Here is a 22,002-nt window from a genome sequence, read left to right as displayed (position 1 = left end):
AGTTTTCAGTAGCCTTAAAGTTTTCATAATTCAAAAGTTGGAAAAAGATATTTTGGCAAGAAAAATAGCTTATTAACCAAAATATGACAGTCAAAATACAAGAAAAATATTTATCAGCCACACAATAGAGTCTAGAAGACAATGCAGTAAGCATCTATACTAATAAAAGGGTAAAATGCTAATTAGACCAGGGGACCTTCTGGAAGTCATTCCAGACAAAGCCATGGTGGCAGGGCTGAGGCAGAGGCAGTTAGGGGTGATCACGCCAGCGGGGTGAGGGCATTGGGGGAGATCAGGCCAGCAGGGGGGAAAGTTGAGGGTGAGCAGGCTGGTGTGTGTGGGGGGGTGGGAGGGTGAACAGTTGAGAGCTATTAGGCTGGCATGCAGAGTGATTAGGGGTTATCAAGCAGGCAGGCAGGTAAACGGTTCAGAGCCAGTGGTCCCGGATTGTGAGAGGGATGTCCAACTGCCGCTTTAGGCCTGATCCCTCTGGGATCCCTGTGGGATAAGGCTTAAACTGGCACTCAGACATCCCCTGAGGGGTCCCAATTGGAGAGGGTGCAGGCTGGGCTGAGGGACGCCACCACCCTCCCGTGCACGAATTTCATGCATGGGCCTCTAGTATTAGCATATTGAAGAGAAATAAACATTGACCTAGAATTTTTAATCTTGGCAAAAAAATTCTTTCTGTATGGTGTGGCTCAGTTGGTTGGAGTGCCGTCCCTGGCACAGAAAGGCTGTGTGTGTTATTCCTGGTCATGGCACTTAACTACTTTGCTGGTTTGGTCCCTGGTCAGTTGGAGCCCATACAAAAGGCAACTGATTGATATTTCTATGTTTCTCTTATACATGGATTTCTATCTATCTACTATCTATCTATCTGTCTATCATCTATCATCTATCTATCTATCTATCTATCTATCTATCTATCTATCATCTATCTATCATCATCTATCTATCATCTATCTATCTATCTATCTATCATCTATCTAGCATATATCATCTATATCTATCTATCTACATCAATCTATCATCTATCTATCTTCCTCTCTATATAGAAAAATCAATAAAAAATCTTTCAAAATAAAGGCAAATTTGCAAATATAACACTTAGATACCCTCACTAAAAGAACCAAGGATTTATTCAGCTAGACCAAAGTTGAAACCAAAGAAAGAAACAATGGTGAGTACATAAAATGATGAAAAATTTAAGTAAATGATTGTTTTAAAATTTATAATGAGAAGAAAATTAGTAACAAAATATTAAAATATAATAGCTAAATGATGGAGATGGGATGTTGAATTTGAGGGAATCCATGATAAGATTTTTGTCATCGGTTGAGATTACAGCATGGTTAAAGAAATTTTACCTCCAGTTTCCAAACCCGTGGAGAAAAAGGTAGACTATAGAATTCTGTCTCAATCATTCAGAAAGTAGGAAAGAGATACAGAAACACACAAAAATAATGGTTAGCAATAATATAGATGTATAAGTCCATATATATCAGGGATCATAATGAAAGTACCAAATAAAACATAGCTATTTAAAGGTGAGGATTATCTGAGAAAATTACAAAAAACTGTGTCTTTACAAGAGACACAAAACAAAGCTGCATGGGGGGCTTATGAAAAGGGGTAAAAACTATAAAAGTTAATGCAGCAATATTATCATCCTGAAAAAATATTTGAAAGCAAAAAGCATTAATAAGGATAAAGGGGAACTATAAAATAAGAAGGCATCTAAGTTATAACAATCATAAATGGCATCAAAAATTCTAAAGTAAAACAACAGAACATGGAGGAGTTAGCAAATACAATCATTTGGAAAACTTTGCACATCTCTATCCAACATGATGGAACAAATACAACTTAATTTACCACTGATCCAGTAAATTTAAACAGTGTGCTTGATAAAGAGCCTTCATGAAGGGAGAAACCGGAACCCAGCAAGGAGTTCAGATGTACATATTTTAAAGTGATCTGGAACATTTACAAATATTGGTCACATAGGTTCCAAAGAGACTTTCAACACATTTTAGAGAGTTACTGAAATAAATTCTTCATGTCATGTTCCAGGTACCCATTTTAATTCCTAATTTACTAACAGAATAGCTGCATTCTCAGAGATATCAGAATTCAGACAAAACACCATAGTTCATAACTTCCCTAATAGTTGGCAGGACCACCAGCTTAAGATTTGTTGAGTAAGATGAAAACAAACTATTTTTGTGGGACGAGGGAAACTCTAGGAAAGCTTCACACAAAAGGGCTAGCATTCTGCAGGAAGATATATTTTGCTTTTCTCCATTTATCTTTTGTATGGCCTAGAACATAGCCACATGGTGGAGCTCAGTAGGCACCTTGGAAAATGATGTGATCTTAAAAGTGGCTAAAATGGCCCCAGCCAGTTTGGCTCAGTGGATAGAGCATTGGCCTGTGAACTGAAGGGTCCCCGGTTCAATTTAAGTCAAGGGTATGTGCCTAGGTTGCGGGCTCCATCCCCAGTGGGAAGTGAGCAGGAGGCAGCGTTCAGTGATTCTCTTTCATCATTGATTTTTCTATCTCTCTCTCCCTCTATCTTCTCTGAAACCAATATTTTTATTTTTTTTTTCTAAAATAATCTCTGTGGGAGGAATTAGGGTTCTCCTACATAGAGGTTTTATTTTTTATTTTTTATTGATTTTTTACAGAGAGGAAGGGAGAGGGATAGAGAGTTAGAAACATCGATGCGAGAGAAACATGGATCAGCTGCCCCCTGCAAACCCCCCACTGGGGCTGTGTCCGCAACCAAGGTACATGCCCTTGACCGGAATCGAACGTGGGACCATGGAGTTCGCAAGCTGTTGCTCTATCCACTGAGCCAAACCGGTTAGGGCTGAGACCAATTTTTAAAAAGTGGCTAAAATTAAAGATAGAGGAAGCTTCCAAATGCACAGGGCCTAAGAGAGCTAAAAGCATTTTGAAAAAGAGAAACAAAATTGTAGGCCTTACTACCTGACTTCCAAGACTCATTTTAAAGCTACAGTAATCAAGATCCTGACATAATGGTAGATGTATAGGTAAATAGAACAGAAAAAGAATTCCAGAAATACACTCAAAGTCATAGGGTCAATTTATTTTAAAATGGATGTGAAAGCAAATTAATTCAATGTAGAAAGGATAGTCTTTTCAACAAATGCTGCTGGGACAATTGAATATCCCTATGCCAGAAAAAAAAAGTTCTTAGCTAACATCATATGCAAAAATTAACTTAAACTAGATCATAGAGCTAAATGTAAACACTAAACCATAAAACTTCTTAAAGAAAACAGGATCTCAAATTAAGCAAAAATTTCTTAAATAGAACCCCAAATCATAGATTATAAAAGGAAAATATTGTTAAATTACACTTCATCAAATATTAAAAATTTTGTTCTTCAAAAGATAGTGCCAAGAAAATGAAAAGGTAGGCTTTTTCAGACTATAAGATATAACCAACAAAGGATTTGACTCCAGGACATATAAATAACTCTTTCACTTAAAAAAGAAAAAAAAAAAAGAAAAAAAAAGAGAGAGCTCAATTAAATAAGGGTAAAAGATTCCAATAGATACTTCACCGAATGGGATCTGTGGATAATGGCAAATGAAAAGATGCTCAGTACCATTAATTATTAGGGAAATGCAGATTAGAATTACAAGAAAAACCATTATATGCCTACTAAGAATAGCTACAATTAAAAAAACAAAACTAACAATACCAAGTACTGGTGAGTATGCAGAGCAATTGGAACTTTCAAACATTTCTAGTGGAAATATGAAAGGGTGCAACCACTTTGAAAAATATTTTGGCAGATTCACAAAGCATTGAACATGCACTTATGTTCAATTAATATGATTTAGTAGTACTTCTTTTAAGTATTTATCTAAGAAAAATTAAAAATATGTCTGCTGGGGTCCAACCCCAGCGGGTCCAGGGGTCCCCAAAGGTGTGGACAGAGTCAGCGAAGAAGGAATGACATGGAGACGGCGTTCAGTTGATCATCATAGCCAGGTTCTCTAGGTTCTCCAGCCAAGTTCTGTAGCCATGTTCCTTTGCTAGGTTCTCCAGCCAGGTTCCAGGTTCTCCAGGTTCCCTAGCCAGGTTCGGTCACCAGATTCTGTAGCCAGGTTCTTCAGCCAAGTTCAGTCACCAGGTTCTAGTCAGGTTCTCTTGCCAATTTCTGTAGTCAGGTTCAGTCCAGGATCTTTTGCCATGTTCTCTCTAGGTTCTGTCTCTAGATTCTGAGGCCAGTTTCTGTCCAGGATCTTTTGCCATGTTCTCTCCAGCGAAGTTCTTCTGTCTCTAGAGAACGTTCTGTGTAGGTTCTGTGCCTAGGTTCTGTCTCTCTTCGTTCTGTCTTCTTACATCTGTATTTATACCAGTTGATTCCAATCCTATCAATCTCTATTTCAAAGGTTAGGGCGTTTCTTATCTCCATTCCAGGGAGTAAAGATTATGTAGCTTAAGCATGATTGTTCGTGGTTAAAGTGATTAATTACCCACCTGGCACTTAGTTAAGAGGTTTTATTCCCTCCCTAACTTCAGGGGAAAATCCCTACCTGGGGAAACAACCTTTCTCAGAGACCTTGGTTAAAACACATAGTGCCAAGAAGGTGAGCAAACATATTAAGAACAGTATGCCATATATGCCAGGTCCCTTGAAACAGCAAGCATGGACCGGCTCCCGGCATATGTCCACCCAAATATTTGTCTGAACATGCTCCTCATAGTTTTTTTTCCCCAAACTGGAAATAGTTCAATGCTTATGAACAGGTGAATAGATAAATCAACTTCTCATTCATACAAGGGATACTTCTCAGCAATAGAAATGGATTAACTGCTGATACACACAATAATACCAATATGTCTCAACAGCATTATGTTTAGTGAAAAAAAAAGATGCAAATAAACTATATATTGTATGAATTCATGTATATGAAATTCCAGGGAGAAAAATACAGTGATAAAAACAGATCCATTGTTTCAAGACCAGGGGGTGCAAAAAGGGACACAAGTGGATATTTGTGGATGATGGAAATGTTCTATGTCATGATCATGGTGGTTTACATAACTATCCACATGTGTTAAAACATATTCAATTAAACCTTTAAAGTGACGGAATCTATTGTATATAAATTATATCGCAGCAAATTTAACAAGAAAATTAAAAACATGCACAATCTATAGAAAGAAAACTATAAAATTTTCTTGAAGAGCAAAAAAGGTGACGAGTAAATGCATAGGTCGTTCTCCTTTAAAAATGTTTAAATTCTACCCCAAATAATCTTTAAATTCATTGTACTTTCAAATTCCTAAAGGAATTTGGAGGTTTTAGTAGAAAAATCTTGATTAGATTCTGAACACACAGAGGTTCAACATCACTGAACTTCTAAAATCTTTATCTTGTCTATTTCTCCTCAGTGTATCTTTTTTTTATTTCAACAGAAACTATAGTGGGTAGGAAAAGCAAATTTTACTTTAAACCTTTGTAATTAAGCCAATTTTGTACTGAATTATAAACAGACTAGTTTTTCAGAGTAGAATTCTAGTCACAGGTCCATGAGTACAGGGAAAGTCACATGAAAGGGCATTTCAATTCATGAAAAAAAGTGTTGGGGTAATTTCTTATAATTACTATCTCACATCACACACAAGGAGGTGAATGCTGTGTGAACTACAGATTCTTAAGATCACCCACATTCCCTATTCCCTTCCTATATCTTAAAAAAAATCTTTTATTAATTTCAGAGAGGAAGGGAGAGGGTGAGAGAGATAGAAACATCAATGATGAGAGAATCATTGATTGGATGCCTCTTGCATGCCCCCCACTGGGGATCGAGCCCATAACTGGGGCATGTACCCTTGACCGGAATTGAACTGGGACCCTTCAATTTGCAGACTGATGCTCTATCCACTGAGATAAACTAGCTAAGGCCCTTCTTCCATCTTCAGAGCCACAATATTGTGTCTCTCTGACCATTCTTCCTCTCTCCACACCATAGAAAGATTCTCCATTTTTTTAAGGACTAGGGGAGTGTATTGGGTAATGCATGATAACCTCTCCAATTTTAAGTCCTAGTTTAATTAAATCTGAAAAGTCCACTTGCCATGAAAGAGAACAGATTACAGGTTTCAGGAATTAAGACATGGACATCTTTGAGGAGCAATTGTTCTATCTACCACAATATTGTAAATAACAATAAAGATGATGAAACACTGGCATTATAAAATTATTTCTCACATCAAAAGCAAATAAAATCTTATTCTTACTTCTTCTCTTCTTGACTTTTTCTGAAATGGAGTTGTTTCCAAAATCCACAGTACCTACAACAAACAGGTGGTGGTGAGAAAATGGAAATGATTAAATAAAATTTACAAGTTTGCCCTTGCCGTGGTTAAGGCATCAATCTATGACCTAAGGGCCGCTGGTTCAATTCCTGGTCAAGAGATGTACCTCGGTTGCAGGTTTCATTTCTGACCCCAGTTGGGGCAAGTGGGGGAGGCAACTAGTCAACGGCAATGTTTCTCTCTCTCTCTCTCTCTCTCTCTCTCTCTCTCTCTCTCTCTCTCTCTCTCTCTCTCTCCCCTCCTCATTCCCTTTCACTCTCTCTAAAGATCAATGGAAGAAATATTCTCCAGTGAGGATTGAAAAAATAGTTACAAATTTTAGGATGGTTCATACTGCAGAAGGCTTGATTTTATAAAGGTGTTTGATTTATTGCTTCTTTCTTCTAAAGTAACCACAACCACAAACCTACTACATTGAGAAGTAGGACTTCAGAATAGGCCCTGGGTCTTCCTTTATTTCTCAATAACATTTTGAAAAATACTCTTAAACACCTTGGTACTCAGAGGTAAGACCAGGTCTCATATCCTTAAGATTTTTATGAGGAGGTTTGTCCAAAAGTTTGTGTGACATTACAGTATAAGCCTGTGACATGCTAGAGCACAGACACACATAAAAAAGTATGTGCTGGGTTGCCTGGCTGGTGTGGCTTAATATTTGAGTGTTGACATATGAAATAGTTCAATTTTAGGTCAGGGTGCATGCCTGAGTTGTGGGCTGATCCCGAGTAAGGGGCATGCATGAGGCAGCCTATCCATGATTCTCTTTCATCATTGATGCTTCTATCTCTCTCTCCATCTCCCTTCCTTTCTGAAATCAATAAAAAAAATATATTTTTAAAAAATGTGCTGGGTTAAGAATAGTTGATTTGATGTTTTTTTCCTAACGGTTTAGTGGTAGAATCAGTTGTCTTTTGAGGCTTTGCTAAGATTGTGACAAAATGACACTATTATTGAGAAGCAAAAGAATACTTGGCTTTTATGGGTTCCACAGAATGTTGGTGTGTTATGGATGAATATCACTGTACAAAATTGAGACTTTATTAATTTTGATTATTACAGTGATTATTATTAATGATTAATTCAGTGATGTAGAAAGCTAAATACTTCCATTTTAAGAGTATATTTCTACTACATCTCCTGTGACAATAAACAGGGCCATGTTAATCATGACTTTATAATGATATCTTGTTTTCCTGCAAGTCCCAAAAGAATCAGGCTAAGCAAAAAGAATGGGATTCTGCCATGAACCGGACCCATTTTCTGTCAGTGTGCTCAGAGTCAAGTTCAACAGAAAACGGAGCTCTCATTTCAGACTTCTGACATTCTGCTGCCCCAGTCCTGTGACTCTCACCTTCATAACTGACCCACTTTTTGCTGGTGAGCTGCCCGATATTATTGATTCTTGATCACCCATCACTGACATACAAATCATCCATGGTAACTGCTAAATCACCTCTACCCCAAGACCTTGGTTAGCTTTGCCCCTTATGTCAGATGCTTGGCTACTTTCAGTCCCTGCATCTTGGCCTCTTGGCCTCTTGGCACACCTTATGATGAACAAATAATGCAGAAACACTTCTTATTTCCAGGTATTTCTGTCATGTACAGACAGTTATTCTTTGACTCTGATAATTTCACAAAAATGTTCCCTACAGCCCAGCCAGTTTGGCTCAGCGGTTGAGAGTAGACCTATGAACCAGGAGGTCGATTCCTGGTTGGGGCAGATGCCTGGATTGTGGGCTTGATCTCCATTGTAGGGCATGCAGCAGGCAGCTGAACAATGACTCTCTCTCTCATCATTGATGCTTCTATCTCTCCTTCTTCATTTCTCTTTGGAATCAATAAAAATATGTTTAAAAAATATTTCCTACAAAAATGCTTCAACTTCAAAAATATTCATTTAAAAAAGATTTATTTCAACAGTTCAGTACTTACCTGGACTGTTGAACCAACAGAAGAATTAAATTTAAAATTACTAGGAAGTAAAGCAGATGACATCTATTGTGGACAACTAACCCAATATTCTAGGCCAGGCCTGCCTGTATAGTCTATACCCTCATATTTCCTTTTTTCCTTATTTAGTCCCTTCTTACCTCACAAATAATATAAGAGGCCAAGCACTCACAATAACAGTTAATGTTTCCTTTTATTCTTAATTTCTGACTGGAAAGAACTTTGGGCATCATCTTTAAACCTACTTCATAGGTCAAAACATAAAACTGGTTACACATATAGTCAAGTATGTTGAATACCTGGTGATATCAGACCAAATAAAGATTTGAAAGAATACTTTTTCCCCTTGGGTAGGAATTGCAATGACCACCCCAAAAACAGACAACCAGAAAAATGTTTAAATTTCTTTGCATGCATTACATTAGACAACAGAATTACTCTTGACCAAATCTTTCCTGAACAAAGTGGGACTTGCTCTATTGCTAATACCTCCTATTATACTTGGATGAAACATTTCTGATAAAATAAAAATTAAGCTAGATAAAATGTAGGTATAAGCAAAATAATTACATACAATGTCCACTGACACCACATGTTTGTTTAATATTTTCATGTGACTGCCTGTGGCTCAGTGTCATAAAGATGCTACTCTAATAGTGCTACTATTAGGTGCTACTCAACCTTTTTTAAATGATCACTCAGGCCTTTGAGACTTCATATGAGAAACCTCAAGGGACGATAGATGTTTTCCCTTAAAGAAACATGACAGGAAAGCCTTCCTCTGTTCTGATGCTCTTGTGGCTCAAATGTGGCCTATCGCTCCTAAGAAAAGAGAAAACCACTCTTTTTCCTATGTGACATGCAATACTGGGAATGAGCCTTCCTGGAGATGAGGGACCAACAATGGCATAACAAACTGAGCCATCTGACAATGGAAAACCAATGATGCTTTTAATAACTGATCAGTGCTGCTTTCTTTTTTTTTCTTTAAAAAATATTTTTATTGATTTCAGATAGGAAGGTAGAGGGAGAGAGAGATAGAAACATCAATGAGGAGAATCACTGATTGGCTGCCTCCTGTATGCCTCACTGGGTATTAAGCCAGCAACCCAGGCATGTGCCCTGACTGGGAATCCAACCATGACCTCCTGGTTCATAGGTTGACCCTCAACCACTGAGCCAGATCAGCCAGGCGATCAGTGCTGCTTTCTGATAATTAATCCGTTATGCTTTCAAGGAAAGCTCTTGATCAAAAGGTAAAATTTGTAAAATTATATATAAATGAAGCCACTTTAAATTGCCATGCCAGAATAACTGCATTGCATGTCTTATGCTTCAAACATTTGCACTGTTAAAACAGGGCAAAATACCCTTGGAACTGGACTTAAAGCAACATTGTGTCTCAAAGAATTGTTTTCAAGGATAGCAAGAAAACAGATATGACTTTGGGACCTATGACTACCAGACTGAAAATTAAAAACATTGCTTATAATTAGCATCACTATATTAGCTCATCTTCACCAATAGAAATGCCTTCCTTCTATTGATGTAAATATTTCCCTTCCGTTTCTCATAAATATTCCTGGACTTTGTCTCCTCATTGGAACACTTTTTATGCTTCTGCCTGAATAAGTGCTTTTCTGAATCCTTTGACCTCAAATAAGTGCTTGTTGCCTCTCACTTTGTAAAGCATTTTATTTTTAGGTAAACAGTTTCCTAGAAGTAATAGAATGAAGGCATATGGAGGATACTCAGAAAAATATTCCTGAGGAAAACAAAGCTCTAAATTTTGATGCTGGATATCTGTCATCTAGGAGTGCAACGTTAGTATTAATATCTTGTTAGCATTGTATGCAGAGGTCTCCTTGGGTTGCTCCTCGCCCACTTGTTTCTAACGAGTCCAGGGTATTGATCACTGCATAAAGGAATAACATCCTTTGTGTGTCTCAGTGAGTGGCCAAGGAACCAACCCCACAGGAAATTCACTAATGAGAAAACTTGGAAAAATGTTGAACACCCATGCAAATCATGGCCTGCATCCAGGCCACCTGGTCTGTCCTCTTAAGTCACTTGCCTTGTGAACTATTGGTCTTCTATTTCCTGTCCCCAGAGTTGAGACAAGTCACTGCTCCGTTGAATATTACTTTCCCATACTTCTCTCTCTTCTTCTTCCTCTTTCCCCTTCTATTATCTATTTGTTCTTAAATACTTTCTTAGTATGTTTTCCTAAATAGACATGTTTCCAATATCTTCTGAGAAAGTAGGAAGGGAAAACCCATCACCAGTCTGTGCACTAAAGAGCTGCTGGTCTTAATGACCACTGGTGCTGCCCATAGGATTAGGGAAACAATGTTTTATTAATTGCTTCAAGCTCTAATTTTACAAAGGATATGACACAGAATCCAGGAAGCTAGTCTTGCCTTTCCCTTTATCTACATGTGACTTTGTAGGAGATTTTAAACATTTATGTGATTTTATTTTCTCATTTAGAAACAAGAGTGACAATGGCCATCTTTCTCACTCCTCAGGGTTGTTGTAAAGGAAAAGGTAAGACACTATTTGTAAAGATCCTTTGTAAAGTCATTCCATATGTCATGACTTTTAGGAGAACTCTCTAAAAAACGACACTTTGGGTTTTAAAAAACTATCCATTTCTGCTAACACAGAAGAGCTGGAGGAATTGACCCTCAACACTACTCAAACTTTGAGATTAGATGACAATATGACCTTCCAATAAAGAAATATTTAGCTTTCTCCTCTCTGTAGAAATCACTGTATAAATCCAACACTTTATAATAATAGAATTAGTTTTAAAATAAATTCACTACTTTGCTAGCCTATTTTTACTATACAATCAATAGATGGGTGCATAGCTTTATTAATAGCACCTATGAATTAATAGTCCTTATGTTTAAAAAATATAAATATAATGATTTCTTATTACCTTGCACATCCCAAAAGGTCAAGTGAAATAAACATAGAAAATGGGATTCCAGGATAAACTGGGTCTGTGGTATAGGATGAACTCAGAATTGATGCCTCAGGAAACAGTGCCTCTTAATTGAGGTTCCTGCATCTCAGCCCCCGAGCTCCCACCTCCTTACCTGGCTCCCTTTTCAATGCTGAGGTGGAAGCTTCAGGGGGCTCACCTCCATCACTGGATTCTCTGGAGTCCTCACTGTTGATCTCTGCACAAAGGAGAAAAAACCCATAGTGTCTCAGGGTGGGGTCATGGCAACCACTGAGTGGAAACCCCTTCATGGGAGCATTAGGAAGACCTAGAAGCCAAGTTAACTCAGGTCCCTCTGGTCTGTGCCCAATGTGGGTGACCTGCAGGTTGCTTCAGGTCCTATCCAGAAGGTGATGAAGTTCATGCCCAGAGGGCAGCTTTGCCCAACCTGAAGCACTTTTCTGCCCCACTCTCACTCAGCTTGCTATCCCCATCCCCATTCTACCTCAACTCCATGTTCACTTTATCTCTTACCTCCACTCTCTTTCTATCTCCCCCCTCATTCTACTTTTCTTTCATTCTTTCTTTGTATCATTCCAAACATGCCTAAATATTTATTAGCTAGAAAGATGGATCAGAGAGAACTATATAGTGTAACTTTTAAAAGTGGCTTCAAATTATATATTTTTAATATATATATTTATTATTATCATTTTAAATTTAATTTATTGGGGTGATACTGGTTCACAAAACCATATAGGTTTCAAGTGCACAACTCAATAAAGCATCATTTGCACACTGCTTCATTGCCCATCACCCCAAGCAAAGCCTCTTGGTTCAGCCATTTTTACTAATGATGCTGGTTTCTGGCAAAGGTATCTCTCTTCATACTTTTCCTTGTCTTCATGTGAGTGTTTTTTTTTTCTTTCTCATCTCCTTTCATGAATATGTTTGCTCTCTGAAAATTTTCCCTTTTCTTTAACTCTTATCCCAATACCTTCCTTTCTTTGGATATATAATATACTCTCTGATATCAATATTTTAATTTACCAATTACTGGGGTTGTGTTTCTGCTGGATTCCCTGCATAAGGCACTTGTTCCCTCCCCTTTCTACCTCTAACCAAGGTCACCAGGACTGTCTCCATGGGCCCTGATGACATGTCCCAGACCCTTGCCTGGAACTGGGATTCACATCACATATTCCGTCAGCCTTACCTATACTGATAGAAGCCTGGTTACAGCCAGTCCTTGCTTGGGCTTCACATTCAACACCTGAATATAAAAATGGCATTTTCTTCTTTATATCCACCAGGTCTACAGAGCAGGAACTGGTTATGTTTCCATGGTGGAGTAGCTCTGCTCCTGGACAAAATTGTAATAAATAAAGAATTTCATTAGTTTCCCGTAAGGGAGTGAGCACCCTCGTGACAGTCAATAAGCCCTTCTTCCTGTAATTCCACTGCAGGGGACAGTTCCCCCAACCCTGTCCTTTCTCTGCGCCTCTCCTTTTTAAAAAATATATTTTTATTGCTTTTTAGAGAGATAGGGAGGAAGAGGGATAGCTAGATGGAAAAACTGATGAGAGAGGAACATCATGGATCAGCTGCCTCCTGCACACACCCCTACAGGGCATGGAGCCTGCAACCCTAGCATGTGCCCTGATGGAATCACACCAGCCACCTTTGGGTGCCTGGGAGGATGCTGACCAAACTGAGCCTCACTAGCAGGGCTCCTCTGTTTTCTTTTGGCCCTCTGTATTTTGCACTGCATTCTCTTTCTTCTTTTACATGTAGCTTATGGGTTTGTGTTCATGTCTGTAATTGTGTAATATTTTAGCTCTGCTTCTTTCCCAAGGTGGTCTTAGAAATCTGGATTTGAAAAAGGCAGATCTCTCATTTGGCTGCTTCCCAGAATGACTTTGTGAAATAGAGTACCCCCCACCCCCCCTCCGCCTCCCCCTTCTTCTAAAACCCTTTGGAATGTTTACTTGAGAAAAATATTAAAATTCTATTGTGTGTGAGTGATTGACCTCCTTAAGTTTATTTGTCACAGCCATTACTCTAACTACAAAAGTTAAATATTCACTATCTTAAATTAAAGCAAATTTTTACTGTAAAGGAAATAGCAAAAAATTAGACTCAATCTTTTGTAGAAAACACTGCCCATTTGAAACCATGAAAAATTCTTATTTACTTGCTCTTACTTGTTTTGCAAAGTAATTTTCCAGATGTTGGTGATTTTCTGAAATCCATAGACAATATAAAGTAAAAGGGAGAGAACTGTATTTGTTTGCAGTGGTCTTATAGAGTCTATGACAACTCACACAGCAGATAGAGTTTGTGATAATGTCAATGTTGAGATGATCATATTCCTCTTTCTCTCACTTGAACCCAGTTCTGGGGCTCAGGGCCATAATGCTGAGCTCCTGCCTGGCTCTCCCTTTCACTTGCCATGTGAATTTATAAATAACCCTCAAACATTATTATCTCCAGTTTCCTCCACTATCATGCGGACAATCTATTTACCCTACCTCCCTTTTATAGTTTTTGTGAAAACAAAATGAGCTTTTATTCAAAAAAGTCCTGTGAAAAATCAAAATGTCAGTCAATGATTTAAGTATCATTTGGGCTTGAGAGTAGTTGGCTAAGCATTTTTTCATTAGTAATTAATGTTTGCATAAGACATCCTAAATTTTTTACTAATGACAATATTATCAATGTACTAGAGGCCCAGTGCATGAATTCATGAATGGATGGGGTCTAGCTGGTCCAGTCCCAATTGGTGGGCAGATAGGGGCTGGGCCTATCAGGAGAAGGAGATGGCGGGAGATTGGATGGCCAGCTTGCCCTGACTGGGGCCCAATCAGGGCTGGGCTGGCTTGGGGAAGGGGTAACAGGTGATTGGCTGGCAGGCCCCACCCCCAGAATGGTGTGGAGGGGCTGATCAGGGGCAGAGCTGGCTGGGGGGAGGGACCTCAGGCTGATTGGGGTGATGGGGGCTGACTGGGGGTGGGGTTGGCAGTGGGGAGGAGCTGTGGGTGTTGGGCTGGCCAGTTCTGCCCCCTATTGGGGTAGGGGAAGGCTATCAGGGGTGGGGCCTGCTCGGGGAACGGGCTGCAGGCCAATTGGGGTGGTGGGGCCCATTGGGTGTGGGGCTGCAGAAGGTTGGCCAGCCAGCCCTGTCCTCTATTGGGGTGGGGAGGCGATCAGGGGTGGGGCTGGCTGGGGGGAGGGGCCATGGGAGGTTGGCCAGCCAGTCCCACCCCCTGATCAGGCCAGTTAGTTGGCTGCAGTGGGCGTCATAGTGACTGGTCATTTTGGTTACAACATTCCCGCTGCTGGCTTTTTATATATATAGACGATGAAATACTGTGTTCACTCACTATGCTCTATGAAATATGAACTCTTTAGCATTAATAGATATAATATAGCAGAGTAAAAAGACTATTATTTACTACATTATTGCTACATTTTCAATATATCAATTGATTACATGTATCCAGTCAAACAACCATTTATAATGTCTCTTGCTTCCTCCTATTTTCTAATAGGATTGAAAAAGTTAAATGTTTAAAATGGCACCCCAGAAGTAATTGACTCAATGCATATAGAAAACCTCAGAAAAAGATTCATCAGGAAAATAGAGCTCCGGATTTAGACTCTGGAAGTTTTCCAGAAATATAAGCTTATCTAATACAATTTAGAATTATGAACAGGTGACTACTTGGGCCTCTCCTCTCTCACTTGATTCTAAAGAGTCAAGGATATTGCCCTAGCCAGTTTGGCTCAGTGGATAGAGCGTGTCCTGAGGACTGAAGGGTCCCAGGTTCGATTCCAGTCAATGGCATGTACCTTGGTTGTGGGCACATCCCTAGTGGGAGGTGTGCAGGAGGCAGCTGATCAATGTTTCTCTCTCACTGATGTTTCTAACTCTCTATCCCTCTCCCTTCCTCTCTGTAAAAAATCAATAAAATATATTTGAAAAAAAAAGAGTCAAGGATATTGATCACTGCCCAAAGAAATAAGATGATTTGTGTGTCTCAGTGAGTGACCAAGGAACCAACCCCACAGGAAATTCACTAATGAGAAAACTTGGAAAAATCTTGAACACCATGTCCTGCATCCAAGCTACCTTGTCTGTCCTTTTAAGTCACTTACCTTGTGGATTAGTGATGCCCCATTTCCTGTCCCCAGAGCAGAGACAAGTTGCTGCTCTGTTTGAATATTACTTCCCCATACTTCTCTCACTTCTTCCTCTTTCCCCTTCTATTGTCATTTCACACTTCCTTCATCTGCTTTTTCTCCAGTGTGGAGACCTTGGAAATCTTGTGTTGAAGGTAGAGAGCCTCCTCTCCCCACTGGTGTATCTTGAAATGTTTGCAAGGCTGAGAAATAATTTCTTGTGTCTGAGCCATAGACCTATTTGGGACCACCTTTCGGAGCACTTTACCTGCCCTAGTTAGAAGGTACACTCTTTAAAAACCGAAGCAAATTTGCCATTTACATTGATAGATATAGTTATGCATTGCAACAAGTGTATTATTTACAATATTGTACTTTTGTAACATCAAGACCAGGTAACATTTTTATTTGTTTATTTGTATTTATTTTTTTTTTTAGTATATTTTCCTAAATAGACCTGTGTCCAATATCCTCTGAGAAAGTAGAAAGGGAAACCCATCACCAGTCTGTGCACCGAAGAGCTGCAGGTCTTATGACCACTGGTGCTGCCCATAGGATTAGGGAAACAGTGTTTTGTTAACCATTTTGAGCTCTAATTTTATAACGAAAGTAACACAGAATTCAGGATAGTAGCCTTCTCTTCCCCTTTATCTCCCTGTGACTTTGTAAATGACCCCTAAAGATTTATGTGATTGTGTTAGGTCATCCAGGAACAAGGATAAAAAGATCCACCCTGCTTACCCCTCAGGGCAGCTATAAATTAAAAAGTGAGACACTATTTGCAAAGGTCCTTTGAAAAATTATTCTATATGGCATGGCTTGCTGAAGAACTGTCAAACCCAAAACTTTGGGATTATGAAATACTTTATCCATTTCTGCTAACACTAGAGGGATTAGTTTTCTTTTGACACTACTTAAGGTTTGTGATCAGATGACAATATGACCCTCCAGTAAAGGAATATTTAGCTTTCTCTTTTCTTTAGAAATAACTATATAAATTAACACTGTATAGTCATAGCAATTAGGTAATTTTAAAAGAAACTCATTACTTTGCTGGTCTACTTCTATTATCTAGTCAGTATTTGATGCATAAATTTATAAGACCTATCAATAAGTAGTCTCATTTTAAAAAATATAAATATAATCATTTCTTTTTGCCCTGCACATCCCCAAACTATTATAATGCAGAGAATGGGATTCCAGGATAAACTGGATCCATGGTACAGGATGAAGTCAGAATTGATGCCTCAGGAAATAGTAGCTCTTAATTTAGGTTCCTGTATCTTTCTTAACTGCCCCCTCCCCCTGCTTCAATGTTGAGGTGGAAAATTTGGGGCCTCATCTCCATCAATAAATTCTGCAGATTCCTCATGGCTATTAATCACACAGAGGAGAAAAATCCCTTAATTTCTCAGGGTGAGGCCAAGAAGGCCACAGAGAGGAAACCCTTGATGAGAGCACAAGGAAGATCTAGAAGCTAAGTTAACTCAGGTCCCCCTGGTCTGTGCCTGATGTGCGTGACCTGCAGGTTGCTCCAGGTCCTAGCCAGAAGGTGGTGAAATTCATGCACAGAGGGCAGGTTTGTCCATCCTGCAGCACTTTTCTTACCCCCACATTCACTCTATCTCCTACCTCCATCCTCAGTCTACTTCCAATCCACAATCTACTTTCTACCTGCCCCACTCTCTACTTCTTGTTTCATTCTCATTTTACTTCTTCACTTTTCTATTGGCTCGAATAATTTTCACTAATTATGCCTGGTGATAGTATCACTTTATAACTCTCAGTCTCTGCATTATTTATTTTTCTCTCCTCTAATGAATATCTTGGCTTTTCATTTTTCTTCCTTTTCTTTGACTCCTACACCCATCACTTTCCTCTCTTGCATAGAAATAGATAGAAATAGTCTCTCTGACATCAATGCTTAAACCAACCATTTCTGTGTTTGTGTAATTTTCCAGTTACTGGGGACATTTTTATGCTGAACACACTGCTTAAAGCACTTGTTCCCTCCCCTTTCTACCTCTAATGAAGGCCACCAGGACTGTCTCCATGGGCTCTGATGACACGTCCCAGATCCTTGCCAGGGACTGGGATTCACATCACACATTCTTTCAGGAAGTCTTGCCTATTGTGTCAGATGCCTGGTTACAGTCATTCCTTGCTTGGGTTTCCCATTCAACTCCTGAATTAATAAATGGCTTTTCCTTCTTTGTATCCACCAGGTGTACAGAGCAGATATTGATTTGGTTTCCATGGTGAGGTAGCTGCTCAACTCTGTCCTTTCCTGCTGCTTGACTCTGTCCTGTCTTTGTGTCTCTATTAACTGTGGGTTTTTATTTGCACTTTCCTGGGGAGGGGCCTATATTTATCTGACTGGGTTCCAGGGCCATTTTTATTTGTGGACACCTTACCTTCTCAATGGAGTTAGGAACACTCCTGTGTGCCTTCTTTGTGGTGACTTCTCAAACCATACAATGTCTGGTCCTCTCTCTCTACCTGACCCACTTTCTACCAGTTCTCCATTCATTATTATTTCCTCATTCTCAACATAGTTCTCTTTGTGTCTCCTGATTCTATTTATTGATTTTCATTTCCCTCTGTATCTTTCTCTCTTCATACTTATTTCTCTACATTATTCTATCACTAGAGGCCCAGTGCACGAATTCATGGCCTGTGGGATCAGGCGAAACCGGCTCTCCTACATCCTCCGAGGGGTTCTGGATTGCGAGAGGGAGGCAGAGGGACCCCACGGGGAGGGAAGCAGGAGGTTGGCCAGCTGGGGAGGGATCATGGGGGGGTTCCAGGGTATGTCCAGCCTGTTTTGCTCAGTCCTGATCAGCTGGACCCCAGCAGCACGCTAACCTACTGATCAGAGCATCTACCTCCTGGTGGTCAGTGCATTTCATAATGAGCAGTTGAGTGGCCTTAGCATATCATTAGCGTATTACACTTTGATTGGTTGAACGGCCAACCAGTCAACCAGACACTTAGTGCTGGAAGCCAATTCTAGCATGTCATAATTGCAAGAGTTTCATCAAAAGGTTGATGGAACTTGGGGACTCAACAAGGGCTGAGCCACATATATTACTGCCTGGTGGGAATGGCTAAAGGCATTTTCCCAAACCTGAAAAGGGATGATTGCTTGCTGCCAGACAGCTCAGGGCATCTTAATCTACATGTTATTGCCTCCTACTGGTCAAATACCTGAACAGCCATAGACAATCCATTCCACTCTGACAATGGATTCTGTACCTAACCCTACCCTTTAAAGTGTATATCTCCACCTCGCCTTGGGACAATTTGTGTTAATAAATAGCAAGGGGTCCTGAGACAAGGAGATTTTAGTTTCTTTAGCCAGGCTCCTCTGACTCCCTATAATGCCTTTCAAAATTATGCTTCATCTCTGGACTGTTTATTAAGTTACACACAGCCCTTCTCCAGATTGCTGACCCTTCTAGATGCTGGAACAAGAATCCTGGCACTTAGCATATTATGCTTTTATTATATAGGATTGCCCACCCAAGCCCAGCAGGGTCTAGGGTGAAGCACTGTAGGTGTGTAGGGCAGGAGAGTGAACTCCTCCTTACATATGTCCTAAGTTCTCCCTGCCTCCCCCAAGACATGACCTTTCTGTTCCACCTAATTTTTCAGTTTAGTCATTCTCTGTTATGTTTCCTACTTTCTCTTATTCTGTTTCTTAATAATGTCTGTGACCTGTGAGTGCCTCTTCTAGTCATTTTTTTTTTCTTTTTAGTTTCTCCATCTTAATCATTCCCATCATTATCAAAGTTCTGCCCTGGTGACTTTATACACACCAATCCCTCCACCTGGCAGTTCCCCTTTACCACTCATCAAACCCAGGCACTCAATCTTACCTTCCTGCTCAGACTCTTGGGCACATTTTTCATTTCCTTGTTGGTTTTCTAGTGCATTATTGTTGTCAGTGGTTGTACTTGTTTCATTCACATTTACCTCTTGTGTTTCACAGCAGTGCTCTGAGAGTCCATGTTCAGGTAGGGCTGTACCTAGATCAAGTTTTGATTCATAGATATTTTATTTGCCCCTTGCATCAATCAGAGTCTAACAGGAAAAGACAAAGCTCTCCAAGCTGTTGAGGCAGAAGGAATTTAATCAAGGGGATTAGTTATACTGTACAGCTAGTGGAAGAGCTGACAATTCCAAATAGAAGAATAGTTAACAGGAAGGTATGGGAGGGAGAGGACAAGGATGAGCTCATGTGTTGAGTCACTGGGGAGGTAGAAGCTGGACCATGGCCAGCCTGCTTGGTAGGATGTAGAGTTATGGGAGATGTAGCTATTGCAAGAATTGCTGCTCAAGACAGTGATGGGGAAATACCATGCTTCTCCCTTGCTCCCCCTCTCCACTCTCTTGCTGGTGTCACCCAGGTTAGTAGCTTAGCAGTAAGCAGTAACAAGGGAGCTGGCAAGCAAGTCTGCAGGGGTCTGTGGCCAGAGATAGAGGGCAGAGCAGAGCAGGAACCAATGAGGAATAAATTCCTGAATAAACCATCGAGGACCAGTGCACCCCTTCTCCATGGTGAGCCTCCTCTTTTCATTTTTTATTCCATCTACTCATCCTACCCTGTTACCACCAACCTCACTAGTATATGAATAGATACAGATTTTTTCAGTGCAGCTTGGATTTTTTCATTTAGTGCTATTTTTTTGAGCAAAGTATTTTATGTAAAGATGATTTAAATATTAATTCCCACAATTTTAACGTAGACCCTGGTGCATGTTTTGTGCCACATCCACTGTTCGTTGGAGCTTCCTCTTGCGGAAGGGGCATGAGGCATAGCTTTTCTCTTGCCTGTGCTGGTCACAGTCAACTATTTCAGCTGAATCAGACTTTTCAACACATTTATTAGTGGTTTATTGTGCATCAACCTATATAATAAAACCCTAATATGCAAACTGACCAATTGGCAGAATGACCAATCACTATGATGTGCACTGACCACCAGGGTGCAGACGCTCAATGCAGGAGCTGCCCACTGGTGGTCGGTGTGCTTCCACAGTAGGAGCACCACTCAGCCAGGAGCCAGGTTCACGGCTGGTGAGCTCAGCGGCAGTGAAGGGAGCCTCTCTTGCTTCCGCTGCAGGTGGGTGGTAAGGAGTGAGGGGTCCTGGACTGCGAGAACACTGGACTGCAAGAAGGATGTCTGACTGCTGGCTTAGGCCTGATCCCCATCCCCCGAGGGGTCCCAGACTGCTAGAGGACACAGGTCGGGCTGAAGGATACCCCCCACCCTGCCCCTAGTGCATGAATCTGTGCACTGGGCCTCTAGTTTGGGTTATATCATTTCCTCCTCCCCCCACACCCACACCCTGCACACACACAAACACACTCTGAATCTCTTCTCTCTTCATTACTCATCACCATTCCTCCTCTCACTCTTCCTATTTCAACCAGCCGCCCTGGTACATGAACTGTATATAGATTGATGCATATTGGATATTTTATATTCTTAAATACTATTTTTTTTTCCTAAATGTGATTTGATAAAAGTATAATGGTGCTTTCAAAATCATTCTGAAAGATTTTTTTCTTTTATAAAAACGCATTACTAATTTAGAACAGCCTTTCTTAAATAATACATCCCAGTGCAAGCTACATAATAATGACTTCTATAGTGTTTTTAGAGCATCTCCAGGCCTGCTGCCCCAGAGATGATGGAAGAGGGTTGGCTTAGGAGGCACATGGCACCGATGGTTCTGTGTGAGGGACCCAATAGGTGAGAGACCACTAGCCCACCACCCTTGCTTCAGTGCTGGCCACTGCTAACATGATATCAAAGCAAGGCTGCAGGCAGATTCAAGCAAGACAGAGGCAGAACACTGTGAAGCCAGGTGCATGGGCAGTGCGTCCAGGACCAGGCTGTCAGGAGCTGGCAGCCAGTGTATTTCAGGAATAAGGAAGGAGTGACCCTCCCAGGCAACCAGGAAAATGAAGACTCTGTTATCTATAAATCCTTGGAGAAATTGCCAATGCAAAGACCTACTATTCTGGGCAATTAGTACTAACAGGAATCAAACCTCCCACCATACAAACCATTGTAATTCGTGGCATCTGGGCCTAACCATATCGGTCTTTGATATGAATTACCACCAGTTCCTGGGGGAAGAAATGGGAGGTTTATTTCAAAAAACTGAAGTATATGCTATGCCATTCTCCCCTAATCTCATTTAATCTTTATAAATTAGGAATTCAAGATCCCCTCTCCCAGGTATCAATACAGAACCCATCTGGAGCTGGAGGATCCCACCCAACTGTTGCCATCAGCTGCCCTCTGTTGCCAGTCAGGCTATCTCACTGAGATCATTCAGGAGCCACTCAGTAACCAGCAATGGCTTTTCTTGTCACCCATGGCCATAGGGAACCTGTTTTTGTTGCCAGGGATATCCCTGACTGGTGGATTCACCCTACTCCCTGCAAAATCATGTCTCCTTTCCCATTCTCCTTCACACCACACCCTCCCTATGCATGTCTGTTTCTCTGTCTTGTTGGCCTTTTTATGAGATTCAAT

The 22,002-nt window shown here is 40.3% G+C and overlaps 1 protein-coding gene across 1 annotated transcript in view; it reads right to left on the bottom strand.

Moving 5' to 3' along the window:
- LOC308522703 (nuclear body protein SP140-like protein) overlaps positions 1 to 22,002 on the bottom strand; it is a gene marked incomplete at its 5' end in the record, with an annotated part of 64,169 nt that overhangs the window by 19,627 nt on the left and 22,540 nt on the right. The window contains 5 exons of the mRNA XM_081096237.1: positions 6,290 to 6,343; positions 11,425 to 11,508; positions 12,487 to 12,633; positions 19,331 to 19,480; positions 21,528 to 21,590. Of these exons, the coding sequence (XP_080952363.1) occupies positions 6,290 to 6,343; positions 11,425 to 11,508; positions 12,487 to 12,633; positions 19,331 to 19,480; positions 21,528 to 21,590 (498 nt within the window). The remainder of the gene's footprint in view (positions 1 to 6,289; positions 6,344 to 11,424; positions 11,509 to 12,486; positions 12,634 to 19,330; positions 19,481 to 21,527; positions 21,591 to 22,002) is intronic.

This window comes from Myotis nattereri (assembly GCF_964212035.1).
Source record: "Myotis nattereri genome assembly, chromosome: 7".
NCBI classification, from domain to species: Eukaryota; Metazoa; Chordata; class Mammalia; order Chiroptera; family Vespertilionidae; genus Myotis; species Myotis nattereri.
Note: the sequence above shows the minus strand (reverse complement) of the source record. Positions and strands in the feature narration are given on the sequence as shown.